This window comes from Mesocricetus auratus, unplaced genomic scaffold, assembly GCF_017639785.1.
Source record: "Mesocricetus auratus isolate SY011 unplaced genomic scaffold, BCM_Maur_2.0 Super-Scaffold_100004, whole genome shotgun sequence".
NCBI lineage: Eukaryota > Metazoa > Chordata > Mammalia > Rodentia > Cricetidae > Mesocricetus > Mesocricetus auratus.
The window spans coordinates 31,325,253-31,351,979 of NW_024429189.1; the positions used below are offsets into that span (position 1 = coordinate 31,325,253).

General features: G+C 38.5%; 1 protein-coding gene across 3 annotated transcripts in view; it reads right to left on the reverse strand.

Moving 5' to 3' along the window:
• Positions 1 to 218: 218 nt before the first annotated feature.
• Positions 219 to 26,727, reverse strand: part of Ifih1 (interferon induced with helicase C domain 1) — a 52,524-nt gene continuing 26,015 nt past the window's right edge. For 2 of the 3 annotated variants that reach the window (XM_040744845.1, XM_040744843.1), the window contains exons 5-16: positions 21,670 to 21,890; positions 16,561 to 16,771; positions 15,009 to 15,226; positions 13,610 to 13,726; positions 12,040 to 12,163; positions 11,264 to 11,539; positions 10,514 to 10,773; positions 8,425 to 8,574; positions 6,698 to 6,859; positions 4,299 to 4,489; positions 3,722 to 3,812; positions 219 to 3,624 (exon numbers count right to left, since the gene is read on the reverse strand). In XM_040744845.1, coding sequence (XP_040600779.1) covers positions 3,445 to 3,624; positions 3,722 to 3,812; positions 4,299 to 4,489; positions 6,698 to 6,859; positions 8,425 to 8,574; positions 10,514 to 10,773; positions 11,264 to 11,539; positions 12,040 to 12,163; positions 13,610 to 13,726; positions 15,009 to 15,226; positions 16,561 to 16,771; positions 21,670 to 21,890 — 2,201 coding nt within the window. In that variant the 3' untranslated portion in view covers positions 219 to 3,444. 3 annotated transcript variants of the gene reach the window in all.

Sequence of the window (26,727 nt, forward strand, 5' to 3'; positions counted from 1 at the left end):
AATCATTTCATATTCATGGGCTATGCTTTAAAACAAAAGTACAGACAGGGAGCCAGAATCACAAACCATGAAAATGTTAGGGTGGTTGGGAAACTTTTACCCAACCACTTATGGTTCAGGAGAAAAAAACACAGATGTGTGTGTGGTATGAAGTTTCTGAAAGCCATTCAAACAACTAAAGGACTAAAACTAAGACATTCTAAGGCCAGACTAATGACTTTGTCTCACAGGTACATTTATTAATCAATGTTATGATATTAAGGATTCTACACTATTTAGTAATAATTATTCAAGACACAATAACAATTATAGTTGCTTTTAAATAAGTTGTCAGTTGTAATCACATATTAAATTATAGTGTGCCTGAAATATAAACCTTTAACTTTAAACAAGTAACAACTCCTTTCATTGAAAAAAAGAGAGAACATTGACAAATACAGGCCAATATTTGTTGATACCTCAAAAACAGAGTATATAGGTTACAGTGACCCATTTAGATGTCTTAGATATTTGGTTTCTTGCATGGTTTACAAAACATTTTAGAATAGAGAAATACTTTAAGTCAGGTGGAATTTTTATGGAATTTTAAGAAAAACCAACTCTCTTTTGTGCATTTATATTTCAAAGAGCTTCGATTAGTATATTCATCTTGGCTCAGGTCTCATCAATAAAACATTCAAAATATCTTAATATGGGATTAGCTAATAGATCAAAACCACAAATGAATTCTGTCTTCATTGTCTTCTTCACCAGAGGTAGTTGTTTCTGTGGAGCAAGCCATCCATGAGACTTGGTGTCAGTTCACATGGCTGGTTGAAGTTATGGTCTCTAATCAAGGCTCTTCTGTGACAATGGAGAGGCTCCATTACTGCTGGGTGCAGGCCCTGCAGTGAAGACAGCTGACCCTGATCCATCTCCAAATAACATATTTATTGTATCACTCTCCAGGGTTGTTACTCTTCAAGCCAGAATGTGGAAAGCTTTTATTCTTCATTAACACACTAAGCCTTCGACATCAGTTCCCTCCTGGATCCCATGCAAAGGCTGGAACGACTCCAAGCTACTCTGTCCGTGAACACTGATAATCTTACATGCATTAGAACTGCTCTCAATTTGGCCACTACTCTGTGATTAGGTCGCATTCCAGGATGGTACTGTATTTGCAGAAGCGAAGGCTGAGGAAACAGACCTGACACTGCTTGCTGCTGCATTTAGTAACACTGTTTACTATATGGTGCTTCTTGTTTGTCCAAGTGCTTGCCTATGAATATACATTACATTAGCAAAAAAGGAACAAATGGGGTGATGGTAAAATTCTAAAATGACCCCCAAGATTCCTTCCAAAATTATGTCAGTTCATGCACCATATCTTAAACCATCTCCTTGCTTTGAGTGTGGGCATGACCTGTTGGCCACAAAGGATAGACAGGCATGCGCAGAGGATCTTACCCCAAATGACTTTAGATCTTATCAAATGGACAAGTGAGATTGCCTATCACACCTGCCTATCAATAAGATGCCTAACTCAAAATGTAATGTATCACGTCCCTGTTACTCTAGTTAACTTGCTTGAGATTCCTTAGCAGCTTTGAGAGTTTGTCCTGCTGGCCCTGAAGAAACACATGATACGTGCTGGGGCGGGTTCCTGAAGAGATCACAGAATAAAGCATTCCTGGGATATGAGAGCAATTCCTGGTGGAAATGTAACAAGAAAGCAGAAATCCTAGCCAGACAGCTACAAGGAAACAAATTCTGAGTGAGCAAGGAAGTAGATTCTTCCTTGAAGGCCTCTGGATGAGAACAGTCTGGCCGAAACCTTGATTTTGGCCTTGTGAGAAAACTCCATCTAGACGCCTGACCTACAAAGCAGCTGCTATAATAAATGGGTGTGTATAAATCCATGAAACATGTCCCTTTGTTGTACAAGAACAGCAAGCTAGTAAGAGCAGAGCAGACAGTGTAATCAGCACTTCCCTTACGGGGAGCCGGTGAAGAAGGGTGAACAGAGGAGGGGAATTTGATTGTGAGGATGAGAGGCGGAGAAATGGCTTAGTGGTTAAGAGTACTTGCTCTTGTGAAGGGCCACATCTGATTCCTATCACCCACCTGTGGCTAACAGCCACCCAGAATTCTAGTTTTAGGCAAGCTGGTGCCTTCTGACCGCCAGAGGCACCAGGCATGCATATGGTGCACATACCTACACACATGCATGCCAAACCCACATATACATAAAATAAATCTGAACAAAACTGAAAATCAGTTGTACCAGACTTTTTTCTTTTGGGTCACCGACCTGCTCTCAAATCATGACACGGAGACTTATTGGCTTTGATTGCTTGGACTTAGCATATCTCTTTTCTGGCTAGCTCTTTTAACTTAAATTCACCTGTTTCTCTTGATCTACCTTTTGCCTCAGGCTAATCGCCTTTCTTCTGTATATCTTACTCTCACTGCTTCTCTGCGTCTGGCTGGCTGGTGGCTGCCCCGCTTCTTGCCCTGAGTATGGATGTCCCTCTTTTTCTCCTCTTTCTTTTCTCATTCTTCCTGCTCCAGAGCCTCCTGTTTATTCTCTCTGCCTGATAGCCCTGCCGATCTATTCTCCCGCCTAGCTATTGGTCAAGTAGCTCTTTATTAGACCAATCTGGTGCTTTAGGCAGCAAGGTGAAACAAATGCAACACATCCTTACATAATTAAACAAAAGCACCATAAACAAAAGTAACACATCTTTACACAGTTAAAGTAATATCCCACAGTGTAAACAAAGATAACACATCCTTGCCCAGTTAAAATAATACTCCACAGCAATTAGTGATAGAACTGGCTGGGATTAGTATATTAGATTCTCATTTATATTCCAGCACTTTCCACAATAGTCTACACTAATGGATATTATTGGTAGATTTTTCTTTATCCCTACTGTTTTAATTACTTTTCTGTTACTATGATAAAAATGCCCCATCAAAATAACTTGGGAAGGAAGGATTTCTTGTAGCTCCCAATTCAAGGTTATAATCCATTACTATGGCGAGAGCTTGGGGTAGCTTGTCACATTGTGTTTCACAGTCAAGAAGCAGAATTACCAGTGCAAATGTGGGCTCCTCTAGTTTTCTCAGTTACATACAGTGCAGGACTCAAGCCTGGAGAATGGGAGCCCCGACAGTGGGCAGGTCTTCCTACTTTAGTTAACCTAAGAAATCCCTTATGCGCATTTGTTAGAAGCCCATCTCCCAGGTGATTCTAGATCTCAGGAAATTGACGATTTAGATTAGCAATTTCATTTACAACCAGTAAGAAGTGTGCTTTGTGTCCTTTACATAAATTAAAGCAAAACAAAACCATCATTTATATATTCTGGTATTAGTTCAGTGGTGTAATGAAAACATCAATCAAAATCATACTAAATTTTGAGTTGGCAACATTTTAAAATAATCATGAATCAAGATCTAGTCTTCATCACTATCCAAGCAATATTCTGAGCAATCAAGATCAGGAAATCTGATAGGCAATTCCACCCACTTCTTATATTGTTTTCTTGATGAGTTATTTTTGAAATCCACTACAAAATTCTTTATTTTGAGACAAGGCAAATCTAAACCTTTGTGTACCATCATTGTTCCCCAAGCCTAGAAAACAAAAGAGAGAGAGAGGAAAAATCAAATATCTATTCAGTTTATCATTTCTTTGGGCAAAGTAAAACTGAACCCACTAGAGTTTACTCACCTGGCCACATTTGCAGATAATCTCTCCATTTGCTTGATAATCAGCAAATTTCTTTTGCAGCGCTTTGTTTTCTCTTACAATGTAGAGTCTCCTAAAATGATTACATAGGAAGGATCACTGGTGAGACTTGACAAAATGACAATAGGCAGCCATGGGTTCATAGGACTTGATGATCACCCGCGTGGTGGGTGATGATCTCCCCAGGATTTCTGTGACAAATCAGATGGATGTCACCAACCTACACATACTTCACAAGTGCCACACTGTCTCTGGGTCTCCTTTGAAGTCTGTTATTATTTTAACTTTTCAATCATTCAAAATAATTGAGAACAGATGTGGACATCTGTAAATTAAGTGTCTTGTATCCAAATTGCTTTGAGTCTTAGCTTTACTCCTTGCCTCAAGGGAGATTACTTTAAAAACAGACACAAGAGATGAGGCTATATATCAGGAACTACAAAAGGGAAAGTTGTGAAGAGAAAGAAAACCTCACTTTCGCTATGTAAACAGAATGTCTACAGTGCCATTAACCTCACCTCTCCTAAAGAAATTTAAACATGGATCTTTCTGCACTCACTTGAATTCTGGTGTCATGTTGACATGATGCATCTTCTCAATTACGTGGATGTTTTCTCCTGAGCAGACTAACATATTACAATTTTTGCAGAGTAGTGTTATTAATGACGGATTGTTATTGTAATGCTTTGCAATACTTCTTTTGACTTTCATTTTCTTTTCCAAGATACTTTGTACCTGTAATTTCAAAATCTGTGTGGAGAAGAGAACAGTGAATTAAATATTTCTCATAGTTTTGTGGAATTAAATGAGATGAAATTTACATATCTTAGATAGATTGTACTCTAAAAGATAAACATGAAGAGACAACAGCACCAGATGAACTTAGTATACCATCTTTTACTCTAGTCATTGTCAACCTAAGTCCAAATACAGTGGAAGGATGGAGTAAAAGGTGTTGGGTCAAGTGGTGGGTGGTGTTTGAGTTCATTCTGAATGCCTTGTATAATTTAAACTTTTCAGTAAGACTGACATTTTATGATATGAAAAACAGACATTGTCTTGTGTGTCACTTTGCATCAGTGGTTGCCTATACACTGTTGAAAGGGCATTTAAAACTGGAAGAGTGGAGTTGGTCTCTCGGTAACTGACATGCAGCAATTCTTTCTGGGAGCTTTGAGTATAATGGCACTGGGCACGGTCCACTTCCTTGCTAGTCTTTCTCTTCTACCCTGAGAAGTCTTGCGAGGACAGATCTCTTGCTCAAGGGAGACTGAAAAAGGTAGTCCCTCCTGGAGGCCCTAAATGGATCATCTGTTGTCATTTGAATACTGGTGGCACCTCTATGTTCATGCACGAATTGAATCAACAAAGTCTTGTGTTAATAGTGTTAGAAGAAGTGAAACTTAATCTAGTTGCATGCTTAGAAATGGGGCCCTTGGGAAAAGACTGTCTTGGATTAGGATTTAGAGCACAAAGAAGTTCAGATACATATGCATTCTTGAACAGGGGGTGAGGCCTTACAGAGCCTTCCATGTTCTTAGGCCTCATGGCTTTAACTCTAAGCCATACTCATAAACCTCTTTATGTTGTAAATCAGCCTACCTTGATTATTTTGTTAATGTAATCAAAGGCTAGCTAGTACAATGTTTGAGTCTATAGGTGGGGAGACACTGACCTGTGAAGGGTAGATTGTCCTGTGATTGACCTAAACAACTTAGTCTTAAAACATCAGCTTTTATAAGAATCTCACTGAATCATTCTCTTTAGTCATAAATATGAGGAAATAACTTCATAGTAAGATTATTTAGTGAAAAAAATTGGTTTGCTTTATATTTAAGGGGGTTTAAAATGTATGTTTGTATGAAAACCTGGGCCAGGAAACCTTGGAGTTGGTTATATACTTTGCACACCAATTTGAAAGCATCCCTTCCCTAAAACTCTATTTAGGGTAGAGCCAATTCTAATGTTAAGAAACTAACATTCACACCCATATGCAAGGGTGTGAATTTTCTTCTAAATGGATTGTTTGCTATTATAGGAGTTACAGTCTTTACTTCAGTGGTACGAAAGTTTCCTGAAATATTGTATAAATATATTCCTTTTCCCCTCACTGTGTTCCTTCTCCCAATTCAAATAACTGTTAGTAAGCTGAAATTCAGCTATATGACATAATGCGTACATTTTAATCATTCAGAACTGACCTCAATGTCAATCTCTAAGTGTAACTTATCAAAAGTAGTCATGTTGTTAAATGTCTTTCATCATACTCCACTACGCTGAGTTTTCGTTTGGTTTTGTGTGTTTCTGAAACAGGAATCACTCTGTAGCACTGAGAGTAGTATGTATTCCAAGATAGCCTCAAATGCATGAGGTAAGCCTCTCGCCTCAGCCTTCTGAATGCCGGGATTACAGACATGAACCACCATGCCTGGCTACACAATCCTATCCTAATTCCACAACTCATGTATGATATACATGGTGCCATTAAATTTGTGTTTATTGTTGCTCTTCCCCCCCTCTCCTCACCGCACACATTGCCACCTCTACTTCACATGGCAAGGGGATTGTATTTTGCTTGCCACCGTGTTCTCTGTTTTCAGAATACTGCCTGACAGACAATAGGTGTTTTATAAATATTTCCGTGTTTGTACACATGGATTGGATCAATTTGAAACTACTAGGTAGGTTCCAGTGAGTGAGTTGCACCAGTCTTTCTGGAAAAGGGCAGCCAAATTTAAATTACCAAAGTTGATGTTTGGTTTCCAGGAATGATCAAAACTCCCTCATCATTTCCTGCCCTCCCATAGATCTTGGGGCTTTGTGTGATTCTGGACTCAGAACAAATGACAACTTAGCACAATTTTTCTGTCTGGAGAAATAGCCACACAGACCTCAGTGGCAACCAAATATAGCCATTTTCAGATGAAAACCGAATTCAGCAGCGGCCAAGAACAATACCTCACGTGCATACTCCTCTGGCTTCATATTTTGAACCCGGTTTATAGCTTTATACATCATCTTCTCTCGGAAATCATTAACAATCTCCCGTTCCGTAACTCCAGAACCACTGCTGGTAACCAGGACATAGGTGCTTTCATCAGCTCTGGCTCGACCACGGGCCTGAGAACAAAAGGAAGGAAGTGCTGAGTCTTGCTATGAGCTGTCCGAGTTTGGGCCTGAGAAGATAGTCTTTGGTGAGTATCACAATCTCCAAATGATCTCTTTATTCTTAGTAAAGGTAGTTATTACCCATGGCTTGTAGATAAACCTTTCAAATTTAAATGTTCTTTAACACAATGTTCTAGAATGATTTTTGCAACTCGAGGAAGCCAAAATAATATACCACCCTTATAGCCCTACTGTACCCTGAGCAACTGTCAGAAACCACGAAAACCTTGAGCAGTGGCTTGGACCAGTGAATCCATCTATTTGGAAGAGGATGAATGAGGACAAGGCACATCTCTGGCCTTGGCACCAGGGCTTCTGAGCACACTACAGTGTTCCTGGCAGCCTGCCTTGGACTTTGTACATATTTCTCCAGGAAAACATACACAATAAAGAGTCAAATTTCTGTGGGCTCCATAAGAAGGAGAAGGTTTGGCACATCATTTGTTTTTGTTCTTTAAAATGCTTGTGTAAACAACAAAATATGATGATAGCCACCTCCCAGGTGCCCCCTCCGACTTCTCACAGGGCTCTTCCCCTCCTCGCCATCCACCTCCATGTCTTTTTGATTTTTAATGACCACTGCAGCCATCTATTCTGTGCTGCCCATACATGCCTGGGTATCAGGCCACTCAATGGCGCATTATCAACCTAGCACTGACAAGGTGCAACTTGCCAAACCAGACCTATCACTGGGAGTGATAGGGACACATTTTTAATAGTAAGTAAGCTTGGGTGCCTAGCTCAAGAGCTTATCAACTATTCTTAGGGCAAACTGCTTTCATATTGTAATCAGAAACTTCTGACTTACGGATCACTTCCTGAAATAACCTTGCTTTCTAGCAGGATAGCTGCTAATGACCTTCATCTTCAATAACTTGTCATCTACCAACGGATGAAATAAAACCCCTTCCATGTTTAAAGAATAATGTCTTTGTGATAACTTCTCTACGTACCATGACATTGTTAATGTGAGTAAGAGAGCTGTGAAACTTCAGTCCAAACTGAGAATTATTCATTTACTTATTTTAGTTGTAACCCCACTAAATATTTTATGGAAAACTGAATGTGTAGAAAAGTTGAGTGGCTGGAGGAGGAAAACACAGATCTGCTGGGCCCCCTGAGGTCTGAATGGGTTTCTTTGTCAGACATTTGTGGACAGTGTGGTTCACATTCCTGATCCCACGAGGGGCTCGCTGACATCTTAAAACTGAGGAGGCCTCTTGAGCCTTGCAACGGGGCCAATATTATGCATGGTCTTGGAAAATCTCAGGACATAGAAACAGCAACTAAAGTAGGCTTGTTAGTGAAATTATAAGAGGTCACCATAGTAGTTCCACAAACAGCAGTCATATAAAAGGCTCTCGCTTGCAGTTCTTTAAGATTGGTCTTTTAGCAGAAACACAGATGTATACTTAAAGCTAAAGGGGTTTTGTGTTGTTTTAGTATAAGGGAGGAGGAATCCACACAGGAACACAGGGATGAGAGGGAACCCATTAGTTAGCAATCTCTGGGCATACCTGGACCATGGCTATTTCATTAGTGACAAGACCGTAACGGATAACGATATTGCATTCTTTGATATCCAGGCCTTCCTCTGCCACTGTAGTAGCGATCAGCAGATTTATTTTTCCAGTGCGAAATTTACTAATGACTTCTTTTTGTTCATTCTGTGGAAACATTTTAATAAATTAAATTTTGTGATGCTAAACACATTCAGATCTTCTAATTAGGGGAAGAAATAATAAATTGCAACTGGTCAGTGTAAATCAGAGGATTAGATCATGCATGGATTTGCTGCCATCTGTTTTTGGCAATGAACAAAGACATGATGGTGAGACAACATTTGATTTCCAATCTGGGATTACCACACAATAACAAAAATATTTCCATCCTGCAGTCTGGAGGTGGGAAGAACATTCTTTATGCCAAGGAAATAAATTGATGGGCGATTTGGGAGGAAGAAAAGGGAGAGGGGTTGCTGGCTGAGGAAAGGCTTGGCAAGGACAGGCTAAAATAGGGTTTACCTTTCAATACATTATCCCAAGAGTCCGATACTTAGGGACTAAAATTCACTGAACCATTTATATCAGTTTTGAGACAGAGAAAATTTCCCATGGATATTACAGTTGGTCACTTTAAGCTAATCATCAGAAAGGTGGGGAGGGAACACCTATGGAACATTCCAGAAAGAATACAGGGAGGGGAACTGAAACAGTAGGAAGCAGCGCTACTCTTTAATTCCACTTTGAGGAAGATTCAACTTTAGCCAGAGGAAATATAAGTTCTAGTCAAAAGACAGTCTAAATGAAAAGTGGATGACTGTGTAATTAAAGTCTAATCATAGTAAGTAGTTTTTAAAATGTGAGCTTCAGAGGTTAAGATAAGTCTATTGTAATCTGACCTCTAGCCTTTGCATTGGAAAAGCAGCTGAGCACAGATACCACCTGACAGGGACACTCGGTGCTCCTTTATTTCCTCGAAAGCCTCATCAAGCTGCCAGCTTCTGGGGCATTCAGTGCCTGTTTTCATCCTTATAAATTAAACAAAACTAGCCTTCTAGACCAAGCATCTGTTCTCTAGTGCCCTACCCTTTCTTCTTAAAGGTAACATGAGCTTTCGTTTGTCTCATCACTGTGAAAGAACATGACAGAAAGATCCCTGACAAATCTGTGGCCACTTCTACTTTATTCCTTAACATACATTGACTTTTTAAAAAAAAGTCACATCTTTGATTTTTTAACATTCATCTGTGCCTTCATTTGAAACAGTACTTGAATATGAGATTCCCGGCTCAGGGATAGGCCCTCAGATCAAGAATGTGCCTAACTGTATCAGAATGGATGAGTGAGCTCCAGTTCACAAGGTGAGCCTGGCAGCCCCTAGCTTTAAACCCCATAAGGACCTAAGCCCAGGGAATGAGCAGCTATTGAGTGTCAGAGTGGGGAATTTCAAGTTCTCTTTTCTTAAACACCAAGTGGATTTCGTTTGTTCCATTGTGTGAAACAATGATGGCCACCAGTGAAGTATCCCCTCCCCAAGCAAGACTCAAGGGAAATTTAGCTTTCAGAAGAACACTCAAACAATATGCATGTTTAAATGTTTACACAGTTTACAAGTACCTTTTTTTTCTCTCAGAAGTAGTTTTTACTGGGCACACAATAAATAATATAACTTTTAAAAATTGGCAAAGGAACAGAAACCCCAAAGCCCTATCCTAACATAACCAGTACATTAATTCTTCCAGGTTCTTATAGAGTTCACCTTACAAACGTTTGCTGTACAGTTTTATTGTAATCCATGCATCCTGTGCAGTTTTGAATTCCCTCTGGATTTTATATTGCAAATATTTCTTTGTGATGCTCTTAAGGTAAACGTTACTCATTTTTACAAGAGGCACCAAATTTCAGAAGTTCCTGTAACTATGTAAAAGGCAAGGGGAATTCTGAGGTGACACTTAATGTATTAGCCTACCATTAACTCAAAATGCCACAAACAAGAGCCCCCTGTGAGTCTGTTTGTGAGATGGCGGAAGAATTGAGAAACATTACAAGCAGTTAGAGAAGACTAGCTCAGGTATAAGAAACGAACCCTAAAAGGATGCTGTACCTGTGTCATGGGCTTGACTTCACTGCTGTGTCCTGCTCCAATCAGATGATGTGCTTTGACTCCAACCTCTGCAAACTTTTCATTTTCCGTAATCCACTGGGAAAGTGCATAGGTACTCTGACGCGTTTTTGTGAAAATTATTCCTCGAGATGATTCCTCAGTCTTTGTGAATTGTTCCAATATAGTTTTTCTTAATTTAATGAGTTTTTCATTTTCATATTTTGGGTTTTCAGCTAATTTTCTCAACATTTTCTTGTTATCTTTAAAAGTAATTATTAATGTTATTAGCTTGATTTAGCTACCCCACTAAACACACACACACACACACACACACACACATGCACACACCCTATTGTGCACCACACATATGCCTAATTTCTATTGGTTAATTAAAGAAGAAATGAACTTAAAACTATTAAAAATCAAATTAGTTTGCATCAATAAGTTAAACAAAAATTTTACACTGGCAGATTTTACATAATGATGCACTAAGACATGACTCATCCATAGGTAATATTGTAATAATTAATTAATTAATTGCATTGTCTTGGCAATGAAACTGAGTGATCAAATGATTAATTATGATCACATAATTAAAAGTTAACCTATGATATCGTTATCAACCATAGTCTTCATGAGAATCCTTTTCTTTTAAGATGAATTTTGTAGGTGCTCTGGAAAACTCAAAGAAAGCAGTGAGTCCCTGTCTGAGAGATAGGGGCATGGGCTCTGCGTTATACTGAGTCTTACCAAAGAATAAGTTCATGAGAAATTCGTCTGTGTCGTCCAGTTTCAAAGATTTCTTTACATTGCCCTTAAGTTCATCATCGTAACCGCTAGCATCGTCTTCACTCTCATCGCTGTCCTCTAGGACTGCGAACTTCTTTTCTTTCTCATCGCTGTAGAAAGCTTCCAGGTGGTTGTATGCGTCAATCATTCGGATCGTGTCGTTGATTTGGAGGGCTTCGTTGTACTTCCTCAAATGTTCTGCACAGACGCGGTCTTTGCGATTTCCATCTTTAGCGGCTGTGGAAGAGTAAACTCTGTGCGTGAGGCAATGGGCAGAGAACCGTCCTAAGACTACATTGTAAACTTGAATAGGGTTATGGATCAGAAGCCAACTTCACCGTGGTGCTGGAATGGGCAAGGCTCCTTATGTGCCCTGGGTTCTGAAGGGAGTGGTTTTCAGTGCCAAAGCTTGCTGCTTGAGCTCAGTGGGAACAGGAGTATGGACCTGAACCATATCTGAACAGCTTGAAAAACACGTCAGGGAAATTGCCTTTGGAGACAGAGCTGCTGATAGCTGCCTTAGTACTTTATATCTAATAAATGAAAGTGAAAAGTGGATGAATTGACACCTCTTTCCTTAGATGAGGAGCTTGAATATGTGTGGGCTTGCCCTACACACAAAACAGAAATTCTACTGGATGTTCCATCTGCCTTCAGATTGCTTCTGAGACTGAGAAGATCATCTAAAATCTTGGTGTAAACAAGGAAACAAACGGTTAGATCAAAACCCAAATTACCTTTTTTTTCCATTTGAATGGCCCATTGCTCATAATGCTGGGTTCCAAAATCTGACATTGGGCTCATTTGGCAGTAAGTTTGGATGCTTGTCATAATTTCCAGAAGTTTCTCTTTAAATGGATCCTAAAAGCAATTTTACATACATTACTGAAGTTGTTTGAAATGGCATTGTCTTTACTAAATCAATTTGCATATTATAATGTAACTGGTTCAGAATCACTAACTAGACAATGTAACACAATGGTCCCTGATCGCTTCTTTGTTCTCTACATTTGGTTTTATCCTTTTGCCTCTACCTTCAGGATACACCAATCCTGATACCATAAATCTCTATCATAAAATTGCCAATTTAAATTTTTAAAAAGTAAAGTGAGTATTACCAACCTTGAAAGCTAAAGGCAATTACAAATGTTTATTGCATTAATGTCACAATTATTTAGAAAGTCTTCAATTGTATTTAGGTAACATTCCTATGTGAATACCAGGTTTCACTACTATTACTTCCAAAATAAAGCAATTGACATCGTTTGGAAAACATCCAGATAAGAAAGCATGTATGTTACATGATTCAACTTGGATAAAGTTCAAAATCAGTCAAAGCTAATAGTTTCCCTTGGCATGGGGACGGGGAGGAGAAGGACCTTGTGATGTACTGTTTCTTTATCTGAATTTTTTATGTTTTGTCAATTTATGAAAATCCATGGGCACATTTTGTGCTTTTCTCCACACATCAAACTTTAATGAAACGTAATTTTAAAAGTTAAGGAAAAAGAATGGCAATTCTTCTCAAAAGAATATCCAGTAAAATGTCTTTGGGTGATCATGAATAAAATCACGATAAGTTTGAGTTTATCAGGTAAATCGCAGTGACAACAATGTAACAATGAGTATAGTATAATCAATATGCCAGCATTGCTCTATTTCAGAATAAAAATAGGTACACTATAGAGGTTGGCCACTAACACTTGTTTGGTGCCTACAACATATTGAGTATGACTGCACACATATAATCCCAATAGCCTTATGAGATGGATTCTCAATGGAATTAAACTTATCATACATAGCTAAAATTTTCCAAGCTTTTAATTCTACAAAAGAAAGAATTGGAATAATCTACCAAACATAAAGTCCAAACTGACTATAAGCTTATTTTTTTAATTAATGAAAATATTCACCAGAAAAGCATCAGTACATTAAACATTTCACTTTTTTACAATCAGTGTTTTCCAGAGAAAGAAAATACACAATGAGGATTCCCATTGGTACTCCCAAGTGCTACAAAATGGCTCCCTCGAATGTCAGAAAACCAATCCTGTAAAATGCCGAGACAGAAAGAAGGTGATAACATCTATAACCCCTCCAGTTTAGCTATTCAATGCTCCCCAGTTCCACTCCTCCAAGAATCATATGTAGCTAAGTACTGGTGCCTTGTATCAATTTTTAACAGTATAAAATGATGGCTTTTGATAAAAATGTTAAATGGAAATATTCAGTCAGTGAATGTAAAATAGCCCTGCCATCTTCCAATTCCATACAGTGTTGACAGACAGGGAAATGTTTAGAACATACTTCTCTGGTGTCATCAGCAATCACAAACTTCTTGCATGGCTCCTTTATTTGGTGTTTAAGTTGACCAAGATTCTCCTTCACTGTTTTAATGGTAAATGCATCAAGATTGGCACATATCTGGAAAAGAGACACTGCAAGTGTTCTTACAACTGAATGTATATTTTTGTGTCAGTAGAGTGTAACACGAAGTTTTTAGCATAAATACATAGCATCACATTTTATCCAAATAATATGCAACATTATTTATTAACTATAGCATTTTAGCAATAGTTATTTAGCAATAATATTTGTTCTGGTGTCTTCTGAAAGTATGTTCTAATTCCTTTTTGTTTTTTAAATTCCAATTTGTAGCTGTTATATAGGACTTAGAAAATAGAACAATTTATGCAAATTAACAGGATAGTTATATGGTATTACCTGATTCTATCAGGCTTCCGAATTCACTGTCATGCTTATATTCATGCATTATAGCCTCATTCTTTTCTACATACAAAGAAAACAGCACAAAGGGAGGGACTGCCTTACACTTTATGCCTAGATCCTAGGTAGAATCTAGGCCTTTATTCCCATAATAAGCTATATCTTGGAGACAACCCTTTTCTGAATGATTTTTACTTTAATAATTTCTACTGAATTCAACCTATAATGAGAAGTTTCTGAGGTACTCTGATGATGTCACTTGAGATCAACAGCAGCACCCCAATTTGGGGAAGTTGATGAGTGCATCTTTAATAAAAGATCATCCTATTTCTATTTCCCACTCCCTGATTTAGAGACAGGGTCTCACTCAGCAGCATTAGCTGGCCTGGAACTCACTATGTAAACTCGCAGCAATCTGCTTGGCTTTGCTTCTCACTTGCCAGAATTAAAGGCTGGAACTACTACACTTGCCTCTTTTTCTCTTTTAATTTGAGTAACCTGTATCCTAAACTGACACATAGTGGAAAACGAGACAGAAAGCATGCTGCTTTGAAAGTCATGGAGCAACAGGCCATCAGGAATGAACCCTATCAATATGTGTAAGTTTATCTGTGTTTCTGTATCAAGAAGATCGCGAAGTTCAAGTGTAGAAGGAAAATAGCTGCCCAGGCATTCTACTCAACCCAAGCCTCATTCGTTCGGGGTTGTGAGTCTAGCCATCAATGGCTGAGCCATCTCTGTAGCTCTTCTCATTACTTATAAGCCAGCATCCTAACAATTACACTATTGCTTTGTATTGCTTGCATTTATGAAGGATATCACATGTTGTAGAATACTGAGGCTATTTTCTACAGGCAAAGCAAATAGCCTCCATTTCACTGATGGCATTGGCACTTGAACTCTCAACACTACTTAAAATCCTAAGATGCCTAGGCATTAGACACAGCTTGTTTGGTCGTTCACACACTCAGTGACTTACATTTAAAATATGTTTATCAGCCTCAGCTTGCTTTTTGGCTCCTCCAACACCCGGTGAAGCTGTCAGTCCTAGAATCTGCGGCAGGTGAACTACTGGTTTGTTTTCTTTCTTAAGGCTGTTGTTCTTCAACTTCTGCTTCAAATACCGCCTCATGATATTGTTGTATACTGCCTCCTTATTGGTGTGATGACATTCATCAATGATAATGAGGGAAAAATCTTAACAAAAAAGGTAGAAGGTCTGTTTACCCAAAATGCCATGGTACAATAAGACATACACCTTGATGCTATAAAGGAATGAGCTGCCATTGAGTGTCTTTCATCGGGCAGAGTATTGGTACAGCCCTACCTCAATCTGCTGGGATGACTTTACCCATTATTTCCACACATGAAAACAAAGTTTGTGTATGGTAACTATGATTCTGTTCCTATTAGCTGTCTCAAGACAAGATTCAGAAAGTGCTAGTGAAATTCACATCTTTCTTGCAAATAAACAAACAACAACAACAAAAACAAAATCTTCCCAGTACTCCACTTTTGTTCTTGAATAAAATTTTAATTTTAGACCGACAAATTCTATTTTTATTACACTAAGTGAAAAGTATACTATTTAAAGTGGGATGATTTTGTGTTGTTTATACTTTGCATTTAATTATTGTGATTTCCTTTTACTTCTCCATCTTTCTCCTAATCATTCAACCCTTCCAAATAATGTGAACAGGCTTGTAGTTTTATTCTACAGTAAAGAAGATAGTTGGAGCTGGGTGGTGGTGGTACACTCAGGAGGCAGAGGCAGGGGGATCTCTGTGAGTTCAAGGCCAACTGGTCTACAAAGCTACACAGAGAAACCCTGTCTCAAAAAGCAAAAACAAAAAAAAAACATAGTTGTGGTAGGATCTATCATTAAATTTAAAAATTATATACATAATATTTTATGTATGGTATATATTATAATGTAATTATTCTCTCAGAGAGACACAAGCAAAATGACAGCACAAAGGAAGAACAATTAATCTCTCAAAGAAGGGTTTAGAAGAACACTGGTGGGGAGGAATGCAGGGAGGGGAGGGAGAGGGAGCTGGGATTGCCACGTGAAACAAACTTGTTTCAATTTAAAAAAAAAAGAAGAAAAATAAAAGAACACTGGTAAACTGTGGGTCAGTCAAAAATTAAGTTGAAAGTGTATGTGTCTGTGTATGTGTGTGTGTGTGTGTGTGTGAGAGAGAGAGAGAGAGAGAGAGAGAGAGAGAGAGAGAGAGAGAGAGAGAGAGAGAGAGAGAATGGGAGAACATAGTGAGTTCTTAATGCTTGATTTAGTAATGGTACACTTATGCAAAAGCAAGCCATCAGGTCAAACATGTCTCTGTTTTGTTCATGTTTTCTTCAGGAAGTAGAGCACTTTGGTAACCCTTATGAAATAAAAATGTAACTTAGATAAGCTAAGGTTAATTTTCATCATGTAAAAAAATGACAGAAGGAGCAGCCCGTTACTGTCTTTAATGTTTCTATCAGCCCCTTTTTCTAAAAAAAAAAAAAAGATCACTCCGACCAACCTGACAGCTGCACACCATCATCTTCTCCACTCTCCAGATTTAAGAGGGCATTCTCCAGGATCTGAGCTGTGCTGATGATAACATCGTAAGATTTGACAACTTCTGGAAATGATATTTTCAGCTGGGTATCGCCACTTAATCCAATAATGCGATACCATTTCTTCAAAAATGGGTTGAACTCTTTGCGGAAAAGTTGTTCGGCTAACATCACCTTTAAGGAGGAGAATATACTGAGATTTTAGAAACCCAGACAAAACAGAGAGAAAAGCAAAGCGAAAGACAGAGGAATATCAGTCAAAGGACTGTGTATGGACTGGTAAGAGAAATGTTTGTATTGAATCAGTTAATTTGAAATTACCATTTATACATCATTCAATCTATTCATCTGACATTAAATACTCACCGTGTTTGCATTAAATGTAGACACTGCATCTAGAACATAAAGGTATTTAAGATAAGGCTAATGACAGAGCAACTCAGTTTAGCTGAGCACATATTCCAGAGATCATTCGTTCTTAGTGCCTGGGATGCTGCTAGAGGCTATTGGACTCTAAGAGTGGAAAGAGAACCTGGGCAGTGGCATCATACATGTGTTAGGACAATGTGTGGGATGGGAGAGCATGAACTACAAGGATGGCTTTGGCGTCTGCATTAAAACAAAGTAGCAAGCAAGGGTGAGCGAGGTAGTAATTTTGCTTCCCTTCCAGCCAACACTGCATGTTGCCATATCTGGTGACAGCAGCCATTGAAACCCCAGTGACACCTCCGCATTTCAAGTTACTCAGAATACCTCCAGGACCAAGGCAGAGATGAGCTAGTCTGTCTTATTTTTAAATTTTGTTTACTTTTCTTTGAGAAAGGGTGCTATCACTTAGTCCAGGATGGCCTTATATACCCTATGTAGCTGAGGATGACCTTGAACTCCTGACCCCTCTGTCTCTACCTCTTCAGTGCTGGAATTCCAAGCATGCACCACCAAGCATGAGTTGTGCTGTGTGCAATGCTTAGATTTGACCCCCAGGCTTCCTGTATGCTATGCAAGTATTCTAACACCTGAATTTTATGGGCAGCCCCAGTCAGGCTACCTTAAAGGTTCCTGTTGCAGAATATTGTGTTACATTTGTTTCTGCTGTGGAATACTACTTTAACTGTGTAAAGGTGTGTTACATTTGTTTCTGCTACATTTGTTTAATTATGAAAAGATGTGTTGATGTTTTACCTTGCCTGCCTAAGGTACTTGATTGGTCTAATAAAAAGCTGAGCAGCCAGTAGCTAAGCAGGAAAGGGATAGGTGAGACTGATGGACAGAGAGAATAAGTAAGAAGAAAAAAATCTAGGCTCAAGATAGAAGAGAACAAGGGGGAAAGAGAGGGAGACGGGCCAGTGCCGCCAGCCAAACACAGAAGAAGCAGGAAAAGTAGGACATACAGAAAGAAGATGTAAAAAGCCCTGAGGCAAAACATAAATGAAGAGAAAGGAACCTGTCAAGTCGTAAGAGGATAAGCTGAGGCCGAGCATTCATAACTAATAAGAAGTCTCCATGTCCTGATTTGGGAGCGGGTTGGTGGCCGAGAAGAGAAAGTCCTGCTACAGGTTCCTTTCTAGGAGGATGCAAAGCAGAAGTCCAGGAGTATACACTAACAGCAAAGAGAAATTTGGCAGGAAGAAGTCATGCCCAGACTTCAGCACATGCAGATTCTATTTCTCATAATTACCATATTACCTGATAATTCACTCGCTGTTGGATAATCCTGAAACTCACTCTGGGTGGCATTGACTTCCTATGGAAGGACACAGAGAAAGCCAGATGCAAGTCTGACATGGCTAATTGGGAGGTGTGTGGTCCTTTGGAGCCTTTTCCTGAGATGTGACACAGTGCGTGCCAAGACTAATCAAGCCCAACTGCTACCCACTTCTGCTGAATCATATGGGGCTGCATTACAGCATCTCAAGGAACCTGGGATTTATCCCTCGTGATGTTGAAGCCCTAGATAGGAAGTGGAAAGTCTGGGAGCACAGGTGGTGTTTGCATTTCTCTCTGCACTTGAAGGCTATAACTTTGGAAAGGATGGAGACGAAAGGAAATGGTATTAGAGACCAGGATTTCTGTATTCTAGATTAAAAGTTATAATACCTTACTATTGGGCTAGGCTAAACATGAATATGCTGTTTTACTAAGTCAGAGATTTCCTGACGAAAATAATTAAAGCTGAAGCCACTTTACATTTAAAAACTTACGGCAATCATTTATGATGTAAATAGAGAGCTGGTGGGAAGACTTGGTAATCTCAAGGAAAAAGAATACGAAAGACAGCACCGAGTAATGCTCTCAATGCTCATTCCATGGAGAAATGCCATCTGATAAATCCAGATTTCATGTGTGCAACTCAAAAGCTTTGATGTTTAACGGGAAATGTTCGGTCACTCTATGAAACACAAATAGCTATCAGTAGTGGAATATCTTTGTTTAGTCCCCTAGCTTTTGAAAATAGCCATGAAGTACTTGGACCTGCAGTACCTAGCTCACAGCCTATGCTAAAGCTGATGCAGGATCCATCCACACAAGCCATAGAGAACAAATAAAATTTGCTTTGATTCTGAAAAGAATCCAAATGGATCTAAATGATGAAAATTATAAACATTAAATGTTATAATTCTCATTATAAATTTATATGCATGTATAAGAATTACCTACATGTTATGGGTTGAAACATTCCCAGCTAGAATAAATCATCAAGCAGCCATGATAGACTATTATTAAATTAGATCAAGGACTGGAGAAGTAACTTGGCAGTTAAGGACACTTGCTACTCTTCCAGAGGACCCAGATTCAATTCCTAGCACCCAGTTCACAGCTCTCTGTAACTCCAGTTTCAGAGGATCCAGCACCCTTTGATGGCCTCTATAAGCGCCAGGCATGCATGCACAGACACACAGGTAAGCAAACATTCATACAGGTAAAATAAAAAATAGATCTAAAATGATCAAATCACATGAATAAGAAAAACACTTGGGTGCTCACACTGAAGCTTGAAAACTAGTTGCAGAGAAATAAATTTAAAAGGTTTTAGCTTAATGTGTACTCAGATGAAAAGGAGCCAAGGACTGTAAGCTGATAGCAAGGCGTAGCTAATGTCAAAGTCCATGATGTACAAATGTACTTGGCCCTAGGCTGGATGTCTGCCTCATCTCTCCTTCACATTCCTAAGACTGAATCTACAGCATGTTTTCCAACTCTAAATACTGTGTCTGAGAGAACTCCAGATCTTGAAGGGCCTGGGAATCATGCTGCATGAATAATGAAAGGATGCTGCCATTTCAAAGCGGGGGTATTAGGTTTATGCCCCAGAATGACCGAGGAAAGAATGACCATGTGTTCCATAGAACACATATGTTTTGGGCAAATGCACGAATGGATGTCCCTGAGTGGCAAGTGTGGGAAGAATGTCTGTGGTTATTTTGAAAGACGGGAGGTTATCCTTGGTATGAGGCACTAGCCAGCAGAAGCGACATATCTCTCTGCAAAGGAGGCAAACTGCATCACAAAGATCCTCTCAGCTCTAATTGTCTATGATCCTATGACCAGATAATGGAAATTAGGGAAGGAAACGAATGAAAAATAATAACTGGGCTTTGAAGGTTCATGGCGTGGATGAGGTGGCAAAATGTAACAGAGACAGAAAAATGGGGAAAAGAACCTGTGAAAGGGGAGGTTATGAGGCTCAGATTCAGAAAATGGTAGAACTGCCCCGAAAGAAACAACGGTGTCAATGTAAGTGTCTCTAAGTGCCTGGACTCATTTGACAGCATTATTTTTTTTTCCTATGGACCCCTATAGGACTCAGTCCTGTCCCATATGTAAAGTATTTGATTTCAATAAGTTCCATGTAAGAAAGATATGCAAATTTAGAGCCATTATTAAACTTTTTAATATGTGAGCATATTTGTGTGCACTCAAACATACACAGAATCTAATTTTAACTTCAGAACTTGGAACCTAATTTGACTTTATAGACTAGACAACTAAAAATCTAGAGAAGGTTCAAATTTGTCTAATATCAAAAAGCTGGTAGGTAAAAATAGGCTTTAAACTTACTATACTGAAAAAGGGAATAAATGAAAGGTTTTGGGCAGCAGCAGCAAAAGAAAATCAAGAATATCTTCTTCCAGTGTGTATAAGGCTGTAGAGGCATCACGTCCCTTTGTTTTGTTTTGGAGGTGCTGGGTTTCAAGCCCAGAGCTCTTCCACTGAGCCACACACCCATTTCGAGGAGAGCACTCTGGACTCAGAAGTTGCACACACAAGCATCGTGATGAAAAAACAAATCACTAAAGCTTGGATTCTGCCTGCATTTTTCAGTATGCCAAGCAGCTTTCAACTGAAAATTTTAGAAATAATCCAACTCTTAAAAAATACAAAGTTTTAAAAGTCTTTTCTGCTAACGAATATACAACAGTAAGGAAAAAGCCATTGTTGTTCATGAAAAACACACTAAATTTTATTTTATAGGCTAGGAAAACTTAATAATCCTAATCTACAAATGTATACATTCTCATCTATTTAAATAAAATTCAAATAAATTTTGTTTATAATGTTAATATGAAGGTGGGTTTTGGGCCTTCAGAAGATATACCTTTTCAAAGAGAAGTTCACTGGCATTTAATGTCACATATATTTGCATAAATTCTTTAACCATCATTCGCCTATTTAACAAATATAGACAAAATATTCAGTTGATTTTCTCTTTGGCTTTCAGTCACATTCTGTATGTTCTGGATAAAGGTGATGTTTGGTTAAGGATTAGTGGCTACAGGAACTTTAAAGGAAGGCACTTGATCCTAGATTCCAGGGACATTTTCAGGTCACACACGCTCTCATTCATGGCCTTACACCGTGTGTTAGAAACTTTAATTTTTATCTACAAGTTAGGACAACGTTATTTAATGTTGTAGTTTTAAATTTTAGGTATATAACTTAAAGGGGAAATTAAAATAAATGGTTTCTTTGACATTACACAAATCTGTGTGATTTGTTGCTACAAATGTTATCGTCTGAAAGATTTAGAATAATGAAACAAAAATAAGAGCATTGAAGCAAAGGCAAAGTACCTTATTGACAAGGACCATAACCTTCCCGGACTCAGAGGCCTGCTTCTTCTTGTCTAAGTGATCTTTGGTGATGTAAACAGCCACTCTGGTCTTCCCACTCCCCGTGGGAAGGCAGATAATAATATTCTTCCCTTCCAAAGCTGGTTGGGCCACTTCCATTTGGTAAGGTCTGAGCTGCAGTTCTGGCTCCGGGGATGCTCTTTGTGTCCCTGCTCTTTCATCTGAGGGAAGTAAAACAAAGAAACAACATCAGAGACAGGGCAATGAAGAAACATAAGCCGGAAACTGCACACAGGTTTCTGGTGATTTAGGTTCCTTGCCTCTGTGATCCAAGCTAACCAGTTTCCTATTTTCTGTACCAGAGAGTATCAGCTTTGTCTTCGGGACATCATCTAGGTTCCCTGCTATGGAGTGAAATAACAGCACGGAGTCCTTGGAGAGGAGACGATATGGGAAGACCAAGGAGAGGGCACATTCCCTTTGGCTCTCAGAAAGGCTGCAGTATAGGCTTGTCAGTTCCCATTGTTACCGTACCTGGTTTCTCCTAGTCCTTCCACCTGTAAACCAAGAGGAGGTAGAAAGGCAAGAATGAGTAGCTCTCGCTTTCATTTTATTTTTTTATTAAAAAGAAGGGAAAACAGCAGCTGGAACTCCTTACTTAATTTGCTAAAATATCACCTGGCAACGAAATGCCATGAAGTATGTACCTGCTGTCATCTACTGGTATCTGTGGTGCTTTAGGAACTCAAGGCCTGCATATAAACTGGGAACATTACTTGCGCTGAGTGTGCATACATATCTTCTTACAAAGGGTCTCTATTGACAAGCCTGATATAGTGTAAATGTTATTTGTAAAATGCTATTATTATTGCTGAAGATGTAATGATGAAATATTTCTGTGTGTTCAATACAAATTTTAAAATATAGTTTGGATACACAATTGTGTATGTGGCACTAGTGGACACGGAGGGCTGCTTCTGTGTGTGAGAGACTGAGACAGAGAGACACAGAGAGCAAGAACACACACACACACACACACACACACACACACACGCACAGAGAGGGGAGAATCTTTGGCATTCAAGGCAACTAGATTATACAGCATATTTAGGAAACAGTTGGACAGAGTTTTCTATACTGGCTTTTAACTGATAAATGTTGCCACCAAAATATAAAACGTAATTGTGCAGCTTTACATTAAATTGTCATGATTTTTACCATGCATTTTTAAATTACTATTTTATGACTCCCTGATATGCAAGTCACCATGCATTTGTTCTCATGACACCCAAAGCTAAATATATTACAAGTAGTTCCATAACACACATTTTTAAATAAATAGACAGACAGATAGATAAATACATGCTAATAGTGATTTTATAAATTCTAGAATAATCTTACTGTAACATATCTTGGTTTAAATGTATGTTGCTCAGAGGTGACCATGTTTTCCCATCTTATTAGCCGAGAGGAAAGGCTCTAAAAATGCATTGCTTACAGCATGGAATGTATTAAAATAAATATTTTTCCAACTTAAGCGTCCACCTGTGCTTTAAAGCATCAGAAAAGATGAAGTGACCGCTTATCAGTATTTCACCACCCATGAGATGCGTGCTCACTCCCTTATCTATGATCCCAATAAAGCTAAGCCAACACCGTCCCATTAACTTTTAAAAAAAAAAAACTTGCTGACATCTCAGTTTCCACAAACTGTTGATCCTCTTTGAGTGGGCTTTAACTTGCTGAGAGAGAACTAGCTGAATAGGTAGGAAAATTCACACCAAATACCACTTAGTAAGAACCATCTACAGAGCAAGCAGGATGCTTGCCTTCTACGCATGACTAACCACAGATGTAATGCATTTAAGCTGTGGATGAATCATCTGCTGAGTCATTTAATAGGTTTTTTATGAAAAACATCTCACAGATCATCAGTGTTTTGAGTTCACGTCCCATTAAATTTCTATAAGGCTCAGGTTTATTTAATGATATAACAATAACATTTTGTTTCCAGGGAATGACTTCTACGGATAATGAAAATCTTCATGTTTCATTTCTACTAAGAGCATTTATTACCCATCTTTTCCCCCAAAGAGCTAGAATATTTATAACGAAAGACATAATTTAACAGTACCTAAAATCAAGATATGAAATTTTATACCAATAAATTCTCTGTTAATTTTTCTCTATCAAAATTTTGGTATAGATTAGAAAACAATAAAATGTTGCATTCCTGGTAGCAATTGTATATACTTGTTAGTAATAATTTCCCCCTTTCATTGTTAGGCTTTCTGGTATCTCTTTTGGCAACAAGACTTAAAGAGAAACATGATTTTCTAGGTCTCTTTTGTAGAAACCCAAAACTCGGATAAAAATGAATGTCCTCTCAGTGTTGCTTATGCATGTGTTAGAGTTGAATATGAAGTGACCCCAGAGTCCCCTGTGTTTCCTCTGCAGCAGGTACCTCTGCTTGGGGAGGGAGCTTTGAAGGTTGGGTCTCGCTGGAAGAAGAGAGTAACTGGACTGAGGCAAGGGGAGCCTTTGAGAGTTATAGCCTGGACAAACTTGTTTCCTGTTAGGCTGCCATAGAAATAAACTAGACAATTCACTCTCCAGCTTCTACATCCTCCAGCCCCATGCCCCACCAGCATGCTGTCTGTACCATCACAGATTGTATCCTCTGAACCACAGGCTAGAGTAATTCTTTCTTCTCCTAAGTTGTTTCTTGTCAAGAGAGTGGTTATGTGATGAGAAAAGTAACCAATACAACATAGTGTGGTTTTATTGTATCATTATAACTCAGAAGGATTCGAAGAGTCAAATGGCTATCATTTTAAAGGTTTAACTCCACAGACAAAGTTGAGGTTCATTGCCACTGAACTGGTCTTGTGCCACAAATTCATTCTGTAGGCTCCTATTGCACACCACATCCTGTCAAAATGATGTTGCTTCTCAAATGACCTCAGTATAGGGAACTATACTGCCCCACCTAATTATCAGTTAGATAAATAGATAGTCGTATTTATTTTTGAGTCAGGACTAGGAGGTCTAGGGGGCAGCCCAGAGATTTAAAACAGAAAATCAGAGAGAATTCAAGAAGAAAAAAAAATTGGATTCAATGCTAGAACAGCATCCAAAGAAAAAATGCTGGGTTAGTGCTAAATATTCTGCCTGATTCTTGCCTTATCACATCTTCTGACACAGGGATGGAAAAATTTATCCATATAAGCAATGAAAACAGAGTTTCATCTTCTCTGTCACCAGAAGGAGAAAGCTGGGCTGGAATCAATGAGCCAAAGCTAGTATCAAGGAAAAGTGAAATGTTTGGTTTTGCTTTGTTTATTTATTCTTGGCTCACTCTGATGTAATCAATATAACCCAATTATGTAATCTATAGAATGTAAATTATAATCCACTAAACCCAATCATATAATCCATGTAACCCAAATTATAATCAGTTAAACCTAGTAATGAAGGTGGTATTAAAACCACTCACAGGCTTTGAAGTATGCTGCACATTCCCCTTAAAATAAAAGCCAGGTGATCTTTAAATTATACTACAACATGTAAATGGTCAAAAAGGAAATGAAACAGGGTTTAAATAATACTATGCTATTGAAGCTACAGCATGTGGCAAACTTCATTCTCACATGGGTTTTGACAGCTGAGTTATTCTTGGAGAGGAAAGGTCTGCCACCGCATGTGTCTGAAATCGACAAAGCATCCTTTTACCTATAGTGTGTAACCATGGGGAAAACACACTCCTATTGGACAAATATTAATAGACATCTTCTCAAAATAGCAGGAGGCACATTCTCCATATCAGGTCAATATGGATTGACAAAAAGTGCCACTGCTTTGAGGAGCAATGTATCTTTCTAAAAATAGGGGAGGAGAAATCTTGTCACCTAATTAGACTACGTAAACTTGAAAAGTGCCAGCAATCACATTCTGCTATAGTGTGGTAGCTCTCTGAAGATAATAATACAATTGCCTTTGGTTCTCATTATGCTACTTTGGAAGGGGGATTAAGGATGTGTGGATTAAGGTACCTTATGGTGTCAGCCTAGAAGGTGAAAACAATTTCAGCTCTTACAGTATTAAGTAATCCAGTACTTTAAACTCTCACCAATTTACCAAATGCTTTTATTAAATGACTTCTATACAGTTTTAGTATGCAGTCGGGGGTTAAATATTTCATAAATGTTATCATTTCAGGATTTTACTGGCCACTATACAAAATCATTCTTTGCTCTTAAACACTCATCCATCTAGACCCTGAAGGGCATCCCTGGAAAATGTGCTTGCCTTTAAAAATGTTATTTGCTTTTAAAAATGTATTTGCTTTTTAAAAGTAGGTTGTGCTCAGATTTATCACGTCTTTCATGCCACACTGAAGACTAAAAATCAGCAAATACATTTGCTAACAGCTCTAAGTAGGCAAAATGCCCTGCAAATAGAGGATGTGTTTTAGATATTTATTGAATGAATGAATATTGTTGAAAAGCCCTTCCTTAGACAAATACAAATCAGGATAGGGCAAAGCAGCTTTAAACGACCCATATGGATCATAACTATCAGCTAGAGTCTATTTAGAGTTCTAGCTTCGGTGACACACAGCAGAAGTGGTTAGCTTTCAATTTAACTCTTTCAGAACAAAGACAGAAAATCAAATTTGATCCGTGTGGAGAACTTAACAATGATGGCACTGAACAGAAAATGAACTGATCCTCTTTAATGATGAAGTCATGACTGACAGTTGGTGAGCCGTCATTCCTCACATTAACCTGTAAAAGATGCAGAAGTGCAACTGGGAGGGAAAATATATTTGTATGTAGGCATGTATGTATGTGTGTATGTATGTATGTATGTATGTATGTATGGTGTAATTACACTTCAAAAGCTTTTAAGGCAAATAACCTTGCTTATGCAAAAGTCTTTTTCCCACTGCTGATCTATATTTTTAGAAATCTGGTCATGCAGAACAGTACTTTCTAAGTAGAAACAAACCCATCACACAAAGAATAAACTAACTTATTCTTTAATGTGCCAGTTTTC